Raw genomic sequence first — 13997 nt, 5'->3', positions numbered from 1 at the left:
AGGCTAAAGCAATTGGAGATCAGCGATAATGACTGAAGCACGTTTCCAAGATCTCCGTCGAAAACGCAGTGTGCAGTAGAACGTTAGAAGCTATAGCGTGTACAGAACGTAAATACAATTATAAATAAAGTATACAGAAATAGAAAAGCTTCTTTACACAAACAAATAATATCGTGCCTCGCTGCTTTGACATTATCGATGCGGTAAGGGTTCATCAAGCGAATCCAGGATACAACATCTCTGATCTTTTCTACCTCTCAGTTCAGCTCAACCGGAGCCTAAACTAAAAGCGACCAAAAAGTATAGCAGAGGGGAAAGATTGATAACCTGATCAACCATTTGCTCTGGGCCCTTTCTCTATGACCGTAAGGCTGTCAGCATGAATGGAGCCAGCGCATATCAGAGCTCGTCCAATCAGAGAAAGCCACGATACATGTGAAGAGGCAGCCTACTCCTGTTTACTGCCGAAGATAAAGCAAACCTTTCAAAACCCACAACCCAGCCGCGAGGAGGGAAAAGTAAAGTCTGAGTTGCCGCTGAGAGTCTTCAGCTGTGATGGGATGGGCAGGGGCAAGCGGGGTGGGGGTGGGGTTTGGGGGGGGGGGGGGGGGCATATCTCCCAATACCGGCAAATCAGTTAGCCATTTCTTCTGCTTATCTCGTCTTGACATCAGCATGTGATTGACCAATCCGTTTTTCACACACCGGCTTTCATGTCCCGATGCCGCTGCCTGCTGACTCCCCAGCCCGGACCTTGTTCTGACCGGGAGGGCGGGCCAGGCAGAGGTTTTATGACTGTGGAGAGATAAGGGAACAGCTGTCAGGAAGCCGGTGGCAATATCCTCTGAGGCATTACAATATGTCCACTCACAGTGGAAATGCACACAAATACACACTGCACACTACTCACACACAAACACACACACACACACATGCACACACACGCACACACACACACACACTATACACACTATACACAAGCTAGAGCGGTGTACGTATGCCACCTCTCACACACTAACTCACTCACAAACGCTCTCCCTGTCTTTTGTGTGTGTGTGCAGTGAACTCTATATAGGGAGTGGAAACAGTCTGGGATGGAGTGTTTGTATGTGGCCGTAGTTATGAGACAATCGCACAGGATTTACACAATGCTTGACAGCACTCTCTTCCACACACACACACACACACACACACACACACACACACACACACACACACACACACACACACACACACACACACACACACACACACACGTACACACTTGAACCCACCGTCTCTCACGGCGTAGATGGGGTCGTTGGGTCTGGCTGGACGTGGTTAGGTAGCATCTTGAACTTCTCCCTGTTGTCCGGTGCCTCCACATCTCTGGGACTTTCCCGCCGCCTTAACCTCCTGAACCCCCGACTAGGGGGGACACACGCATCACAGGACGTCCCGTCAGTCTTATGAGGAACCGGGAGACACTTCAACACACTGTGCGTTGTAAATCTGTGACTTTATCTCCCCCCGAACCACTGTTACTCTTTGAGGGCCATATCATTTGGAGAATGACGCATACCTTAATGGAACAGCCCATTGATGGAAGAGCCTGTATTTCATAATCACTACCTCACTTTTTCTCCTAGGTACGTTGCAAGAATCTCATATTATGTTCATTCTTGTGGTACTTCTACTGTGACACCCACATTCCCAGTCTGGGATGAATAAAGTACATCCTACGAATAACTGAAAATCCACAGAAGAAAGATAAAGAAAAGTATGCAATAGCAATCGGATTTTAACCAGGTTTGCAATAGTAGTAGCAATAGCAACAGCTACAGTGTTTGGATGTGAATTTAAATGCGTCATTGACCATTGTGATACATGTGGTATTTTATTCTATCTTTCCGGTCATCATTTCTCACACAAAGTTCTCACTGTGAACAGAGGCAGATGAAGATGATGAGGAGGACCAACAGCACCAGGCCGGCCACCACGCAGATTATGATGATCTGTTTCTTCTCTCCTATCTGCCAGCCCAGGTCCAAAAGCTCACACCGGGAGCCTGTGAAACCTCCATCACACCTGCAAGGGGATGCATGGTTATTATTATAACAAGCACATCATAAAGCGATTTTATCATTTGTTGATGTGTGTTGAATGTTGTTGAATGTGTTGTATGTGTATTGATGTGTAGTGTGTGTGTGTGTGTGTGTGTGTGTGTGTGTGTGTGTGTGTGTGTGTGTGTGTGTGTGTGTGTGTGTGTGTGTGTGTGTGTGTGTGTGTGTGTGTGTGTGTGTGTGTGTGTGTGTGTGTGTGTGTGTGTGTGTGTGTGTGTGTAAGAGGTTTATCTATAGTGTTAATACGTTTACTGCTTGCTGTTCCAACAGAAACAGATCTGGTACAACACTGGGATATCATATTCTTTATATACTTCCTCAATTATTCCTTTGATAGTAAGGCAAATAGGCATTAGGCCTTCCAAAAGAAAAAAAACTTAAACAAATGTATTTATTGATAGGCATACGTATTACTCATATACTATAAATCTATTCTACAATTAAGAGTATGCGTGATCAAGGGTCAAGTCACCGCTGAAAAACCTGATGCAAAACCATGATGTCCATTGGCCTGACTTACATTCCGGTGATGAATGCTATGTGTTTTTCCCTGTAGTCCAAGTAAATATGTATTCATGCTTGCACATCCTCACCTACATGAAGGTGCGCTCTGTTCCTTAATGTAGCGGCACGACCCGTGGATGCAGTAGTGCTTCAGTTCCTTGGGACACTTGGTGAAATGTCCGCTCCACTGCCCAGTGTCTTTAGATTCCACTGTGGATATGATATGCAGACACGGAACATGGTGAGGCTGTTATGAAATTCAGGGGGAAATACCATCTCTGGAAATAAAACACAAATGTTGACTGGTAATATCCTTGTCTGAAAGGATATCATGTCTGAAAGGGAGCAAATATGATTGAAACCCATCAACCCATGGATCACCAATATGTTCTCCCTAAATAAATTTGGTTTTTGGATACCCCTGCTAGGCAAACTCAAAACAAGAGTTTCATCTAGAGTATAGACGTGAAGAAGGGGCCCTAGTTTAAGAATAACATTACACACTTGTGGATTTTAATTAAAATGATTTTCGATTAGAATTTCATTTCATCAGTCCTTCATCATTTTGACTGAAGGTATTGCTCAAAGCTACAGGACAGGTTTTTAAACACAGTTGCCTTGTTTGTAACTCGTATCTACTGAAGTACCAACTACCACAGTCCCTATGAGCCATGCTTGAAGGCATACTCTTCAGAACAAATTCAATATTACTAAACATGACCTTAATATTATTGCGGTGCAAAAATAGCTCAAACTACATGCTACACCGCTTTCCCTTGCAGGCAGCATTTTGGAATCTAATTGAAAATACTAATTTACTTTTTGGCCTGAAGTTTTTTTCTGAATTCAATTCTGAAGACAAGAGGCATAACTCTTCGTTTCATTGAGTTTGTTGATGAACATTTGCATTACATTTACATTTAAATTTTCATTAACGCACCCACTCATTTTTGAAGAGGTAGGAATCTACATGTTAACGCATAATGTAGGATTAATTTATTGTACTGACAAGCATTCGCTGAACGATGCATATACTTACAAAGGGGGGATCAGGTTAAGAAAAATATTTGCAAATGTTATTGCGTATGTGTGAAGCACCAGGAGATAACACAAATGGATAATGTAACCACATTGCATCGAGTCATTAATGAGACACTTTTAACCAAAGCAAGTTGAATTCAGAAACATAGCGTCACACGCTAGCTATCCTAATCTTTTCAGCCTGTTGAATGTTTGACACGCAGTGTTGCTGCATGTCAGACATTCAACACTAGCACACTTGCAGGTGAATTAGGTTAATTTGGTATGTTCTGCGTCCGAGTCTGAGTCCCAGGGAACAACTCCATTTATGGTTCAAACAGAGCATGTATAATTAAACCTCCACCTGTCTCGGCCTTCCATGGTATATTTTAAGAGACACCAACATTGATTGGTTAATTCACTCCATCCCCCAACTCTTAATTAGCTTTCATCTTGTGCCACCATCGCTGATGACATCATGGAAGCGGTGACACACGCAAGAGAAACTCTGCTGTGCACTTTAATGGAGCCCTGCTGTTATTAATGAGCTGCCTGCCTCTCTGTGTTTGGCCGCCGCTCGCTCTGGTATGGACTGGCCTTTTAATAGACCAGGGGCAACCTGATATTCACGGGAAGCCTGGTGATGTCACGGACAGGAAAAACATGGGCGTTTCTGCCGGTGGCGATCGATTTTTTTTTACTGCACCTGATTACGAATATCTGGTGTGGTATTTGTGATTTTCTCTCTCTCTCTCTCTCTCTCTCTCTCTCTCTCTCTCTCTCTCTCTCTCTCTCTCTCTCTCTCTCTCTCTCTCTCTCTCCCCCTCTCTCTCTCTTTCCTTACCTCTCTCTCATTATCTCCCCCTGCTCTTTCCCCGTGCTCTCTCTCTCCCTCTTTCCCGCCCTTACTTTTATGATTGTTTAGCAACAGTTCAAACACTTTGCACATCTTTGTGGGCTGAAAACACTACAACAGCCCCTTGCACAATGCCTCCCGAGAGAATTAAGAAGTAGGCTATCCGGTCACAATAGCCTTTAGATGAAAACCTATTGTAAGAATCCATGACTCCGCAGTTTGATTGATCTAGTCTATGTTTGCGGCTGGTTGATTGTAAAATCGAGGCAGCATACACTTTGAGCCTGTTAGGAATTCCATTGAAAGTGGCTGAGATGCCGCCCTTTGTCACAGAGAGCTCCGGGCATTAATATGTTACTTGTGGCATGGTTGCATGTGCGAGGTGTCGTGTTTCCCAATAACACAGAGACGCCATTTACAACCCCAGGTCAACTCCACTCCTGATAGTAATGGTGGTCCCCTCTGTAGAGCAGAGCAGTAATGGGACACTGGTGGTGCAAGCCCAACAATAACTTCCTTCTTGAATCTTTGATGCGTTTGTCTCCATTACTCTCTCGTTGTTTTCCTGGTTGCATTCCTTTTGTTCAGTGGGTGTTGTTTTTCCGTCAATTACCGATACTACATTTCAGGCTTCATAGAGTTTGTTTTTTTTCATGACTTGCCCACACGTTCCCCGGTCATATCTACCTGTGCAATTATTGAGGTTGCCATGGTGATGGCAGGACACAGTTCGATTGGCAGACGACTCCTCTGTGGAATTCCATTCTGCCAGGCAGTATTTGCATAAGGCCAGAGCTGGAGGAAAAAACAAACAGTGCTGATCACACAAACAATAATCACACACAATGGCATATTGCATTTATATCAACCTGTATATTAATACCTCACACACACTAACCTATCTCCCCCCCTTCCTCCTGAATGCACACACAAACACAATCACTGCAAATTCCCTCACCACACACACACACACACACACACACACACACACACACACACACACACACACACACACACACACACACACACACACACACACACACACACACACACACACACACACACACACACACGTTGCGACTGAGCACTGCATTGACTCATTTTAATCTTCAGACAAATTACAGAAGGCTGTTTGCAACAGTCACATTCACATTCCTAAGTTGTGATCACAGGAAAGAAAGGAAGGTTGTAAGTATTTGGACGTCTAGGCCTACAGCACCAACAGAGTGGCATACTATGTGAATTATATGGTTATTACGAAACAATAATAACCTTTACAAACTTTAACAACCATGATAACCTTTGCAGTTTTTATTTTCAATAACACAGATGTTTTAAATATTCATTGGCCTAATAAGGCAATAAAAGCCCGGTAGCCTGCATGTAAACAGTCCCGACAGGCTTACAAGTTAAGATGAAGAAGCAAACGCTGCTTTAAACTTACCTGTAACTATGCCGACGTACAGTCTCAATGAGTTCGACATCTCTGTAGGATACTTCTGCTCCAAGAAGTAATAATCTAAATTAATTTTATGTTAGAGAGACTCATATAGCTCAAATAATAGTCTTACAGGTGAGGCGACCGTTCCATCGGTGCGACTGTGTGAAGGTATGAATTATCCAAAGACAAATTATACTGTGCGCGGCTCGAGGGAGAGAGTTCATTGAGGGGTTAGTCCAACAGATCCAGCAGAGAGTCAGCCGGAGAGCAGCCGGGCTGCACGCCGTACCAACGCCACAGAAAGGGGCGTGGTCGAAACACCAGTTCACTTTCCTTTAAAGGGAAATACAACTATCTACATTGACTTCCTATACTTTTAGGAATTGCTTATCTAAAGGGGTTCCAAGTGAGATGTATTTCAAATTAAGTTTATTTGAAAGTTGGCATTTAAATCTATTGAGCACATTTTCCATACTCTTCTAAACCCCTTAGATTAGATTATACAGTGGACCGCTCTACTTGTCGGTTGAGATCATCTAATACTACGTGGTATAATCCAAAGTGCAGGGGTGATGTATAAACCAATGCTAACAGTCTCTCAAAGGACTTGGAATTAGGCCTATCCTACGTCAGCGCCGGTGAAACTACGGATAGGGAGGACACCGGAACACCTTCCATTGAACTGCAGCCTTTCAGAAGGGCAATCCATTGACATATTTATGGGAGTGCCTGGACACTAGTATCACCATTCTACCTGCTTGAAAGACCGGTTTGAGCCTGAGATCCTTTTCACCGTTCATCATTGTTGATGACCGTATAAACAATTTCATTTGGATTGATCTATATTACTTCTTATTATATTGTGTGTATGTGTTTATTAAAGCGTTACGCTTTATGTGGCTGTGTGTTCTGGAGCAGTGTGAGATATAATTCCAAAAATCTATGATAATTCAACATTCATTAAGCAATTTTCGAACAAATTTTGAAATCACACAAAAGTATTTACATGACATTCTAAATATTTACTATCTCATCCTATTTACAGTTCAACAACCAAACACAAGAGGTCAGCAGAGGCCACGCATTTAATGTAGCCGTGGAAGCACACGTACACAAACACACACACACACACACACACACACACACACACACACACACACACACACACACACACACACACACACACACACACACACACACACACACACACACACACACACAATTTGTTACCTTTGAAAGTGTCTTTATTTATTTGGCGATTTATTCCATAGGCCCATATATTTTTTGGTAATATGTTGTGTGTCTTCTAACAGCCAAGACATCATATCACTGTTTATAATGGGTGCAAATTTGTTGTGACAGGTTAGGGGGGAACCGGAAAACAAAATGGGAACATTGAATACAGAATCCTACTTAACCTATTGTACAGTGAAATGCAATACATTTCAATTTACATATCGATTTTTGGCAAATTTATCATTTCTAAATAAGGAGGGAATTTTGCCCCCTTTACCGTATCAATTCACTCTTAAAATTTAGTATTCAGGGTTATCTATGTAACATCAAAATACAAAAAAAAAGAAAAAAAAAAAAGAACACTATTTGAGTGAAGGAGATAGGGAAGTAGGTCATTGAGACTGGTCTAAAGTGCTTAAAGGAAGGGGAAATGACCGAGCAAGCACAGGAGATGTCTCATGACAATAGTCTCCCCCTTGGGCTAGGGAAATTGAAGTTTCGTGTTTGGTAGCTAAGGGATCATTGAAACACAATTCCATCTCTCACACGTAAAAGGAATAGTAAATAGTAGACTTTTAATGATATTCGTGATTCTTGTCACCTTGGTGATTACATAAAACATTTTGAAAACTCACGTGTGTTGAAATTGACCTTAATGGGCCTTACTCATAAAAAGTATAGATTGTGTGTGTGTGTGTGTGTGTGTGTGTGTGTGTGTGTGTGTGTGTGTGTGTGTGTGTGTGTGTGTGGTGTGTGTGTGTGTGTGTGTGTGTGTGTGTGTGTGCGTGTGTGTGTGTGTGTGTGCGTGTGTGTGTGTGTGTGTGTGTGTGTACGCGCACATGTTTGTGCTTGTGTGTGTGGGGGGCTGTAAGTGTGTGTGTGTGCGTACTTGTGTGTGTTTGAGTATGTGTGTGTCTGTGTGTGTTGCCATTTTGAACAGGAAGACTCTGTTTCCTCTTGCTAGCTGTGCTCCAAACTTAGTCCCAGCTTCAGGAAACTACAACCCGCTAAAATTCCAAGGGGCAATTTACAGCCCTGCATAACCATCCACTTTGCACAATCAATAGATATGCACTTATATTAGCTTACTTTCTTACTTAGTTGCTTGGTTACTTCTTACTTACTTACTTGCTCATTCACTGCCACTGGTCATATAGTGGCATTTGCATTTAAATTAAATGAACAATCAATAGATATTTCTTTATTATGGTTGAAAGTAGAAAAATACAAAGTGAAAGTGCACTGATGTAGTTGCAGACAGTTTGGCAGAAAAACCAAAAAGTGACATCATCCTTCTTTTCATCCGTGATGTTGTTTAGCATAAGTAATAAAAAAACATTGATACAAATGTTAAAAAAAATCAACCTGTAGAAAGAAAAGGCGTTGATTCGTCAAAAACCCAATCCATTGACCTGGAGTTACCTCTCCCATACACTATCTAAGACAACAACAACCAAATAAATTGACTGTGAAGTTCTCCACATTCCACACGGTAACTCTAGGGGAACATTATGAACCCCGATACATTACAGGGGTACAGTTAGGCATGGGTGTTGTTGTGATGCTAATCCTCTGAGGGTGCCCTCATAGGACAGCGCAGGAGCGCGGCTCCCTGAAGGGGTTGCTACCCCCGGGCACGCCCACCAACAGGGCGTCCTTGCCGGCATTCTGCAGACAGTATTGCTGCAGCTCCGAAGCAGCCTGGGACACCTAGCAGAGACAGAGCGACAGGGACTGCGTTAACCGTGACTGACGCCATTAGAACAGACACAGAGATAGACACACGCACGTGCACAAACACACACACACACACACACACACACACACACACACACACACACACACACACACACACACACATTTGTTGACTTCACAGGTAAGGTGTCAAAATGGCTTAAAGTTTCATTTTTTAAACATACAGTATTCAGTCTCTAACACCCAATTACAATTAAACAATGAATCCCCCAGTGTAATGAGAGCCATTGACACACTTGACATATGTAATATGTACATTTTCCTACGTACTTCATGGTGTGTTGTGTACGTGTGATGTTTAGTTACCTTGATCCTTTCAACGCTCGCCTCAAGCTTCAGCTGTGCCACAAGACGCCTCATGTTTGATAAACTGGAGTTGGTCGAGGTCATCTCGGAGAGTAAACTGCAGTTTCTTGTCCTACTTCCAGTCCTTTGGGGGGGGAGAAAAAAGGCTGGGGCTGTGGATGTCTTCAGTGGAGCTGGTCAGTGTGTAACAACCTCACCCACAATGGCCGAGCTTCCTTCCAAATGGTCTCCCTTGACCAAGCCCACTTTGCTTTCACAGTCACACTGCTGAAAAAAGACCTGAGCTGTTCATGGAAGTGGGCAGTGGTTCTTTAGAAAAAAAAGAGGTTGGCTTTTCGAAAATCCTATATTACTTGCAAAGTGCTACAGTAAGCACTTTGAGTCTGCCATGTGTATGAAAAGTGCTATTTAAATAAAGTTGCCTTGCCTTATTATTTATAATAATGTTCATCGTAGGGGCCTCATGTTGAATGGCCATGATATGATTAACTTTACTTAAATATACTATAAATAGATGATAGAAAGATACACAACATTTTAAATGGATGTTGAACATGTGGAAATTCTATATCTGACCCCTTTGCAAAAAAATTAATGATTTGATTTAGGATGTTTTATTAGATATTGGATAATAACAACAGTAAATGCTTGAACAGACGTAGACTGCAGCACGCTAGGAAACTCTCCTTTATATATTAAGACATGTATCCTCATGGTTAAATTCAGTAACTACACTAAACAGTACATCGCTTTTGTTCAGTACGCCCCCGCTTTATTTGTCCCCGTTGGTTTTCCATACAAGCTTACGTTTGCTACGTATTGGCTGAAACCCACGTGGCTACTGAATTTCTCCGAGCATCCCATTGGTTGAGAGACGAGCATTAGAATGACCTCAATCTCTCATCGGAACATGAACACACACTCTACAGCAGGTAAATATATTAGCAAGTTTAGATGATTCAGTCGTAGACGAATACCTTCGAAGCCTTTACACAGAGTTAGAACAAGTTTATAACCTCTCACCTGTCAAAGTCAGTCTATATATTCTCCAGGCCTCGTTATCTGAGTGCGTTGTGTTGTGGAGCCATGGTCGAAGTGTTCTCCGGACGAACTCTCTTGAATAAAGACGGGGATTTCGTTGACCCCGAACTGGCGCTGAGGAACAAAGTGGTTGGGATCTATTTTTCTGCGAGTTGGTGTCCACCCTGTCGAGACTTTACGCCTATTTTGTGCGATTTCTACACTGAACTCGTGGAAGAAGGCGAACCCCCTGCACAGTTTGAGATAGTTTTCATATCGTCCGATAAGTCGAGTGACGACATGGTTGAATATTATCATGATATGCATGGGGACTGGCTTGCCCTACCATGGACCGATGATTTCAAAAAGTAAGTACGTAGCGTATTCCTTAAAGAAAATATCCCCTCGCTATACCCATAAAACCAGCTACTACCTATGCATATTAAATATGCATAGGTAGTAGCTGGTTTTATATATCCTTGTATCTTCCAATACCATGTTACCGTCAAATATGTACAGGCCTAGTCGTAATAGGCTGAACTGTTATGCAAGATAGCCTTCTATGGCAGAGTCAACCTGTCTTCAGGATTAGGGTCAGGGTTTACCTCAAGCAATGGGGCATCGATACATGAGGTGGAGGTCAATGTCTGGCCTACATCCACTGATAACAGCGAATGTTCATTGAGTGATCTTTATTTCATTTCTTTTAATAAGAAAAAACGACAACTCTGACTGACATCTGCTTGTTCACCCCACCAACACAACACACACTTTCTCTTCTCTGTGTGACAGTGAACTGAAACAGCACTACAAGATCACAGCGGTGCCCAAGCTGGTGATAGTGAAGGAGAACGGCCAGGTGATTACGGATAAAGGAAGGAAACAGATCAGAGACAAGGGCCTGGCCTGCTTCAGGACATGGCTGGAGGCGGCGGAGATCTTTCAGAACTTCAACAGCTTCTAAATGGTACACAACATTGTTGGACGAAAGGGGGATGACACTGGGTTTATAGTCTTTATTTCTGTGGACTGGTTCACCTTTTTGGAGATGTTGCAGAAGTAAAATGTAGCCTGGGATGTTTTTTTTTTCTTATTATAACCTTTTGTATTGTTTCAGTTTTGTTGCAATGGTTTGATTACAAAACTATGCAAAACTACAATCAGGTCCATAAAGCAACTTATTTTTATTATTTATTTTTTTATTATGAAAACCTATTTGTCCTTTTTTTTAGACCTGAATGAACGCTAATGTAGTACTAAGTGTAGTACTAGTCTACACGTAGACAATGTTAGAAATGAACCTCAATAACTTGAGATAGGTAGTGTGATGATGACTTGCTGCTGTATATACACTTAAAAAGAGCTTGACATGTATTCTGACAAATGTTTGGATAATATTTATTTTTTAAATGGTTTTATATATTTTTTATAATTTCACATATATTTGAACATGTATTCCAGAAATAGCACACCTTCAAATTGGTCATATTATAAGAGTTAATGAAATAGTTGATTTGGTTTATTCATAAAAACAATAAACAAAATATTTCTCGCTTACTTAGTGTTTTTTTTTCACTTCCTGTATCTTGTTGTTATGGTGTCAAGTAACTACACAAAACAAAGTCTCTAGCCTTCTCCCCACAGACTAATTTACAGACGTACAATCCCAAAGGACAGAGGACAACATGCTAACACATTGTGCTTTAATTGCTTGTGCTGTAATTACTATATGCAATCACGTCAAAGTATAGGAGGAAAGGCCACACAGTCTCACATGTTATGGAGTTTTCAAATGAGTGAAAAGGTATTTCTCAATGGTGGTAATAGTGATAACAATTATCACTATCTAATACCATCTCATATTACAATGTGAATAGTCACAAATGATTGTGAATCATAATGATGACTTGTTGAGAGACACATTTTGACCCGATAATTAACTATTCTCATCACTACTATAACAATCTGGGCAGAAGGATTGTGAGTAAATATCTCATTAAGCGAAATAAGGCTTAAAAACCTGCATACCAATGTGGCACCACTTCTAACTAAGCAATGCAAAGTCAGCTGCTTGTTTAGCCGTTCAATAATTTAAAACCCTCAGATTCCTCCTCATCAGCTATTCCTTGTTCACTCGCTTAAATGGAGCGTCACTCTCACTCCCTCGCTCTCTCACCCTCGCTCTCTCTTCCAACACGTTCTGCCTCCGGCATGTCTCTCAGAAGACCTGGACACTTTTTAATTATGTTGCAAGTGCACCGTTTCATCATCCTCTCTTTTATACCCACTGCCATGGAGCACACTGATTCATATATCACCTGTAGGTGCTATACACTGGCTGCTGTTAATCGACCTGGGCCCGCGAAACACTGGCAGCCGGTCTGAGGTGGATGAGGAAGCCTGCTGACGCAATTAGAGTTGTTGACATCCGTGAACGGTTCAGTGGCATAATGAGGAAGTTTGCGTTGTGCCCAGGAATAGTTGCCAAAGAAGGCTAGAAGGCAACGTCATAATTGTATATTCATGATTTAAGTCAGTTTGTCTTTTTATGTTCAAGGGAAATTGCCTTAACATCTCTGATAGATTTTGTTTCTTTGCTAAGTATAAGCAATATAATATAAAGTTACAAGATTTTACTTATTAGGCTTATGTAAACTCATTTCTATCCATAGCCACATCATAGATAATTTGTTTCATAGTTAAAACGTGAAGTAATTATGAGCTAGGCCTCCGTAAGTAGGCCTAGCTAGGTCTACTTACGCTTAAAATCAACGTTCCTTGGAGTCCATGTTTCACTAAAGTGTTGCAGTCAGTTTTCCACGGGGGGTCGCTAAAGTTCAGTTCATGTAATGTAAAATTAAGGTTTTCGCCTCAAATGGATTGACATAAAGAAGATATATCCTATTTTCTAATGCACGTTAACTCAAATAGTGCCGGGCTATATGGTGTTCGATGCTGGATTCATGCCGAATAGGGATGCCTCACAGAATACTATAGCCTACAGATTCAATGTCTGGTCAATAGCGCCCCCAAGTGGTGGGCACAGCCTCTTACCAGACCATTACACGCATATTCATGATTGAAATATTGAAAGAGCTGATGTGTAACTCCGGGCAACTGGGACCACGGAAGGTACTGACAGTTGACGTTACCCACGCACATACAGTACTTCAAACATCTTGAACTATTGCTGCATCCGGCTTCTATGATGTTGCAGGTGAATTAAATATATATAAAAATGTTGCATCATGGAATAACCCCATATTTGGGCGGCACACTTTTGTTTTAGCCGGTTATTTCACCCAAGAGAGCGATTCTGTGTTCCACGGCTTTTTACTGGCCCCATCTCAACTCTAGGCCATAACATTACAACTAAAATGTAGCGGAGACAGAGCGACAGACAGAGCGAACATTACAACTAAAATGTACAACTGACTATTCATATCATCATATCATATTCATATCATATTCATATTCACAATAGCCTATTTAGATGTTGCAATGATACCATTACACAATGAATGGTGGGAAATGGGGTTCACATAGATTTTAAAATAGCCAGAAATGGGGATATCTTGGCTATTTTGATCCATAGAGACAGTTTTAGTTGATCATTTTATCACGTAGTAAGATATTCATCACTCAACACTCAACCTATTTGTTCGTTACGAGTTTAGAAGAAGAAAAAAAAGAAGGGGGGGGGGGGGGGGAAGATGGGTCTTCTCGTTGAAATCATTTAAATTTGGACTCAAGCGAA

At 41.7% G+C, this 13997-nt stretch overlaps 3 protein-coding genes across 4 annotated transcripts; 1 reads left to right on the top strand and 2 right to left on the bottom strand.

The window, feature by feature from the left end:
- Positions 1 to 610: 610 nt before the first annotated feature.
- btc (betacellulin, epidermal growth factor family member) lies at positions 611 to 6169 on the bottom strand. Its single transcript, XM_056589495.1, has 6 exons — positions 5927 to 6169; positions 5170 to 5277; positions 2696 to 2816; positions 1921 to 2067; positions 1275 to 1407; positions 611 to 795 (listed from the first exon to the last, which is right to left on the bottom strand). Exons 1-5 carry the CDS (start codon positions 5964 to 5966, stop codon positions 1281 to 1283), a joined length of 543 nt encoding a protein of 180 aa, XP_056445470.1. The 5' UTR covers positions 5967 to 6169; the 3' UTR covers positions 611 to 795; positions 1275 to 1280.
- A 2103-nt stretch (positions 6170 to 8272) lies between these two features.
- Positions 8273 to 10404, bottom strand: gng10 (guanine nucleotide binding protein (G protein), gamma 10). 2 transcript variants are annotated; one of them, XM_056589347.1, is made up of 3 exons: positions 10244 to 10404; positions 9221 to 9344; positions 8273 to 8869 (listed from the first exon to the last, which is right to left on the bottom strand). In XM_056589347.1, the coding sequence occupies exons 2-3, from the start codon at positions 9302 to 9304 to the stop codon at positions 8744 to 8746; spliced, it is 210 nt and encodes a 69-aa protein (XP_056445322.1). In that variant the 5' UTR covers positions 9305 to 9344; positions 10244 to 10404; the 3' UTR covers positions 8273 to 8743. The 2 variants fall into 2 exon arrangements, with proteins under 2 accessions (XP_056445322.1, XP_056445321.1); XM_056589346.1 differs by having other exon boundaries at positions 8288 to 8869; positions 9221 to 9487; positions 10244 to 10382.
- Positions 10069 to 12040, top strand: nxnl2 (nucleoredoxin like 2). The gene is made up of 2 exons (XM_056589345.1): positions 10069 to 10608; positions 11033 to 12040. Exons 1-2 carry the CDS (start codon positions 10307 to 10309, stop codon positions 11202 to 11204), a joined length of 474 nt encoding a protein of 157 aa, XP_056445320.1. The 5' UTR covers positions 10069 to 10306; the 3' UTR covers positions 11205 to 12040.
- Positions 12041 to 13997: the final 1957 nt, after the last annotated feature.

Source organism: Gadus chalcogrammus, chromosome 4 (assembly GCF_026213295.1).
Source record: "Gadus chalcogrammus isolate NIFS_2021 chromosome 4, NIFS_Gcha_1.0, whole genome shotgun sequence".
NCBI lineage: Eukaryota > Metazoa > Chordata > Actinopteri > Gadiformes > Gadidae > Gadus > Gadus chalcogrammus.
The sequence above is the reverse complement of the archived record's forward strand: the minus strand, read 5'-3'. Positions and strand labels throughout refer to the sequence as shown.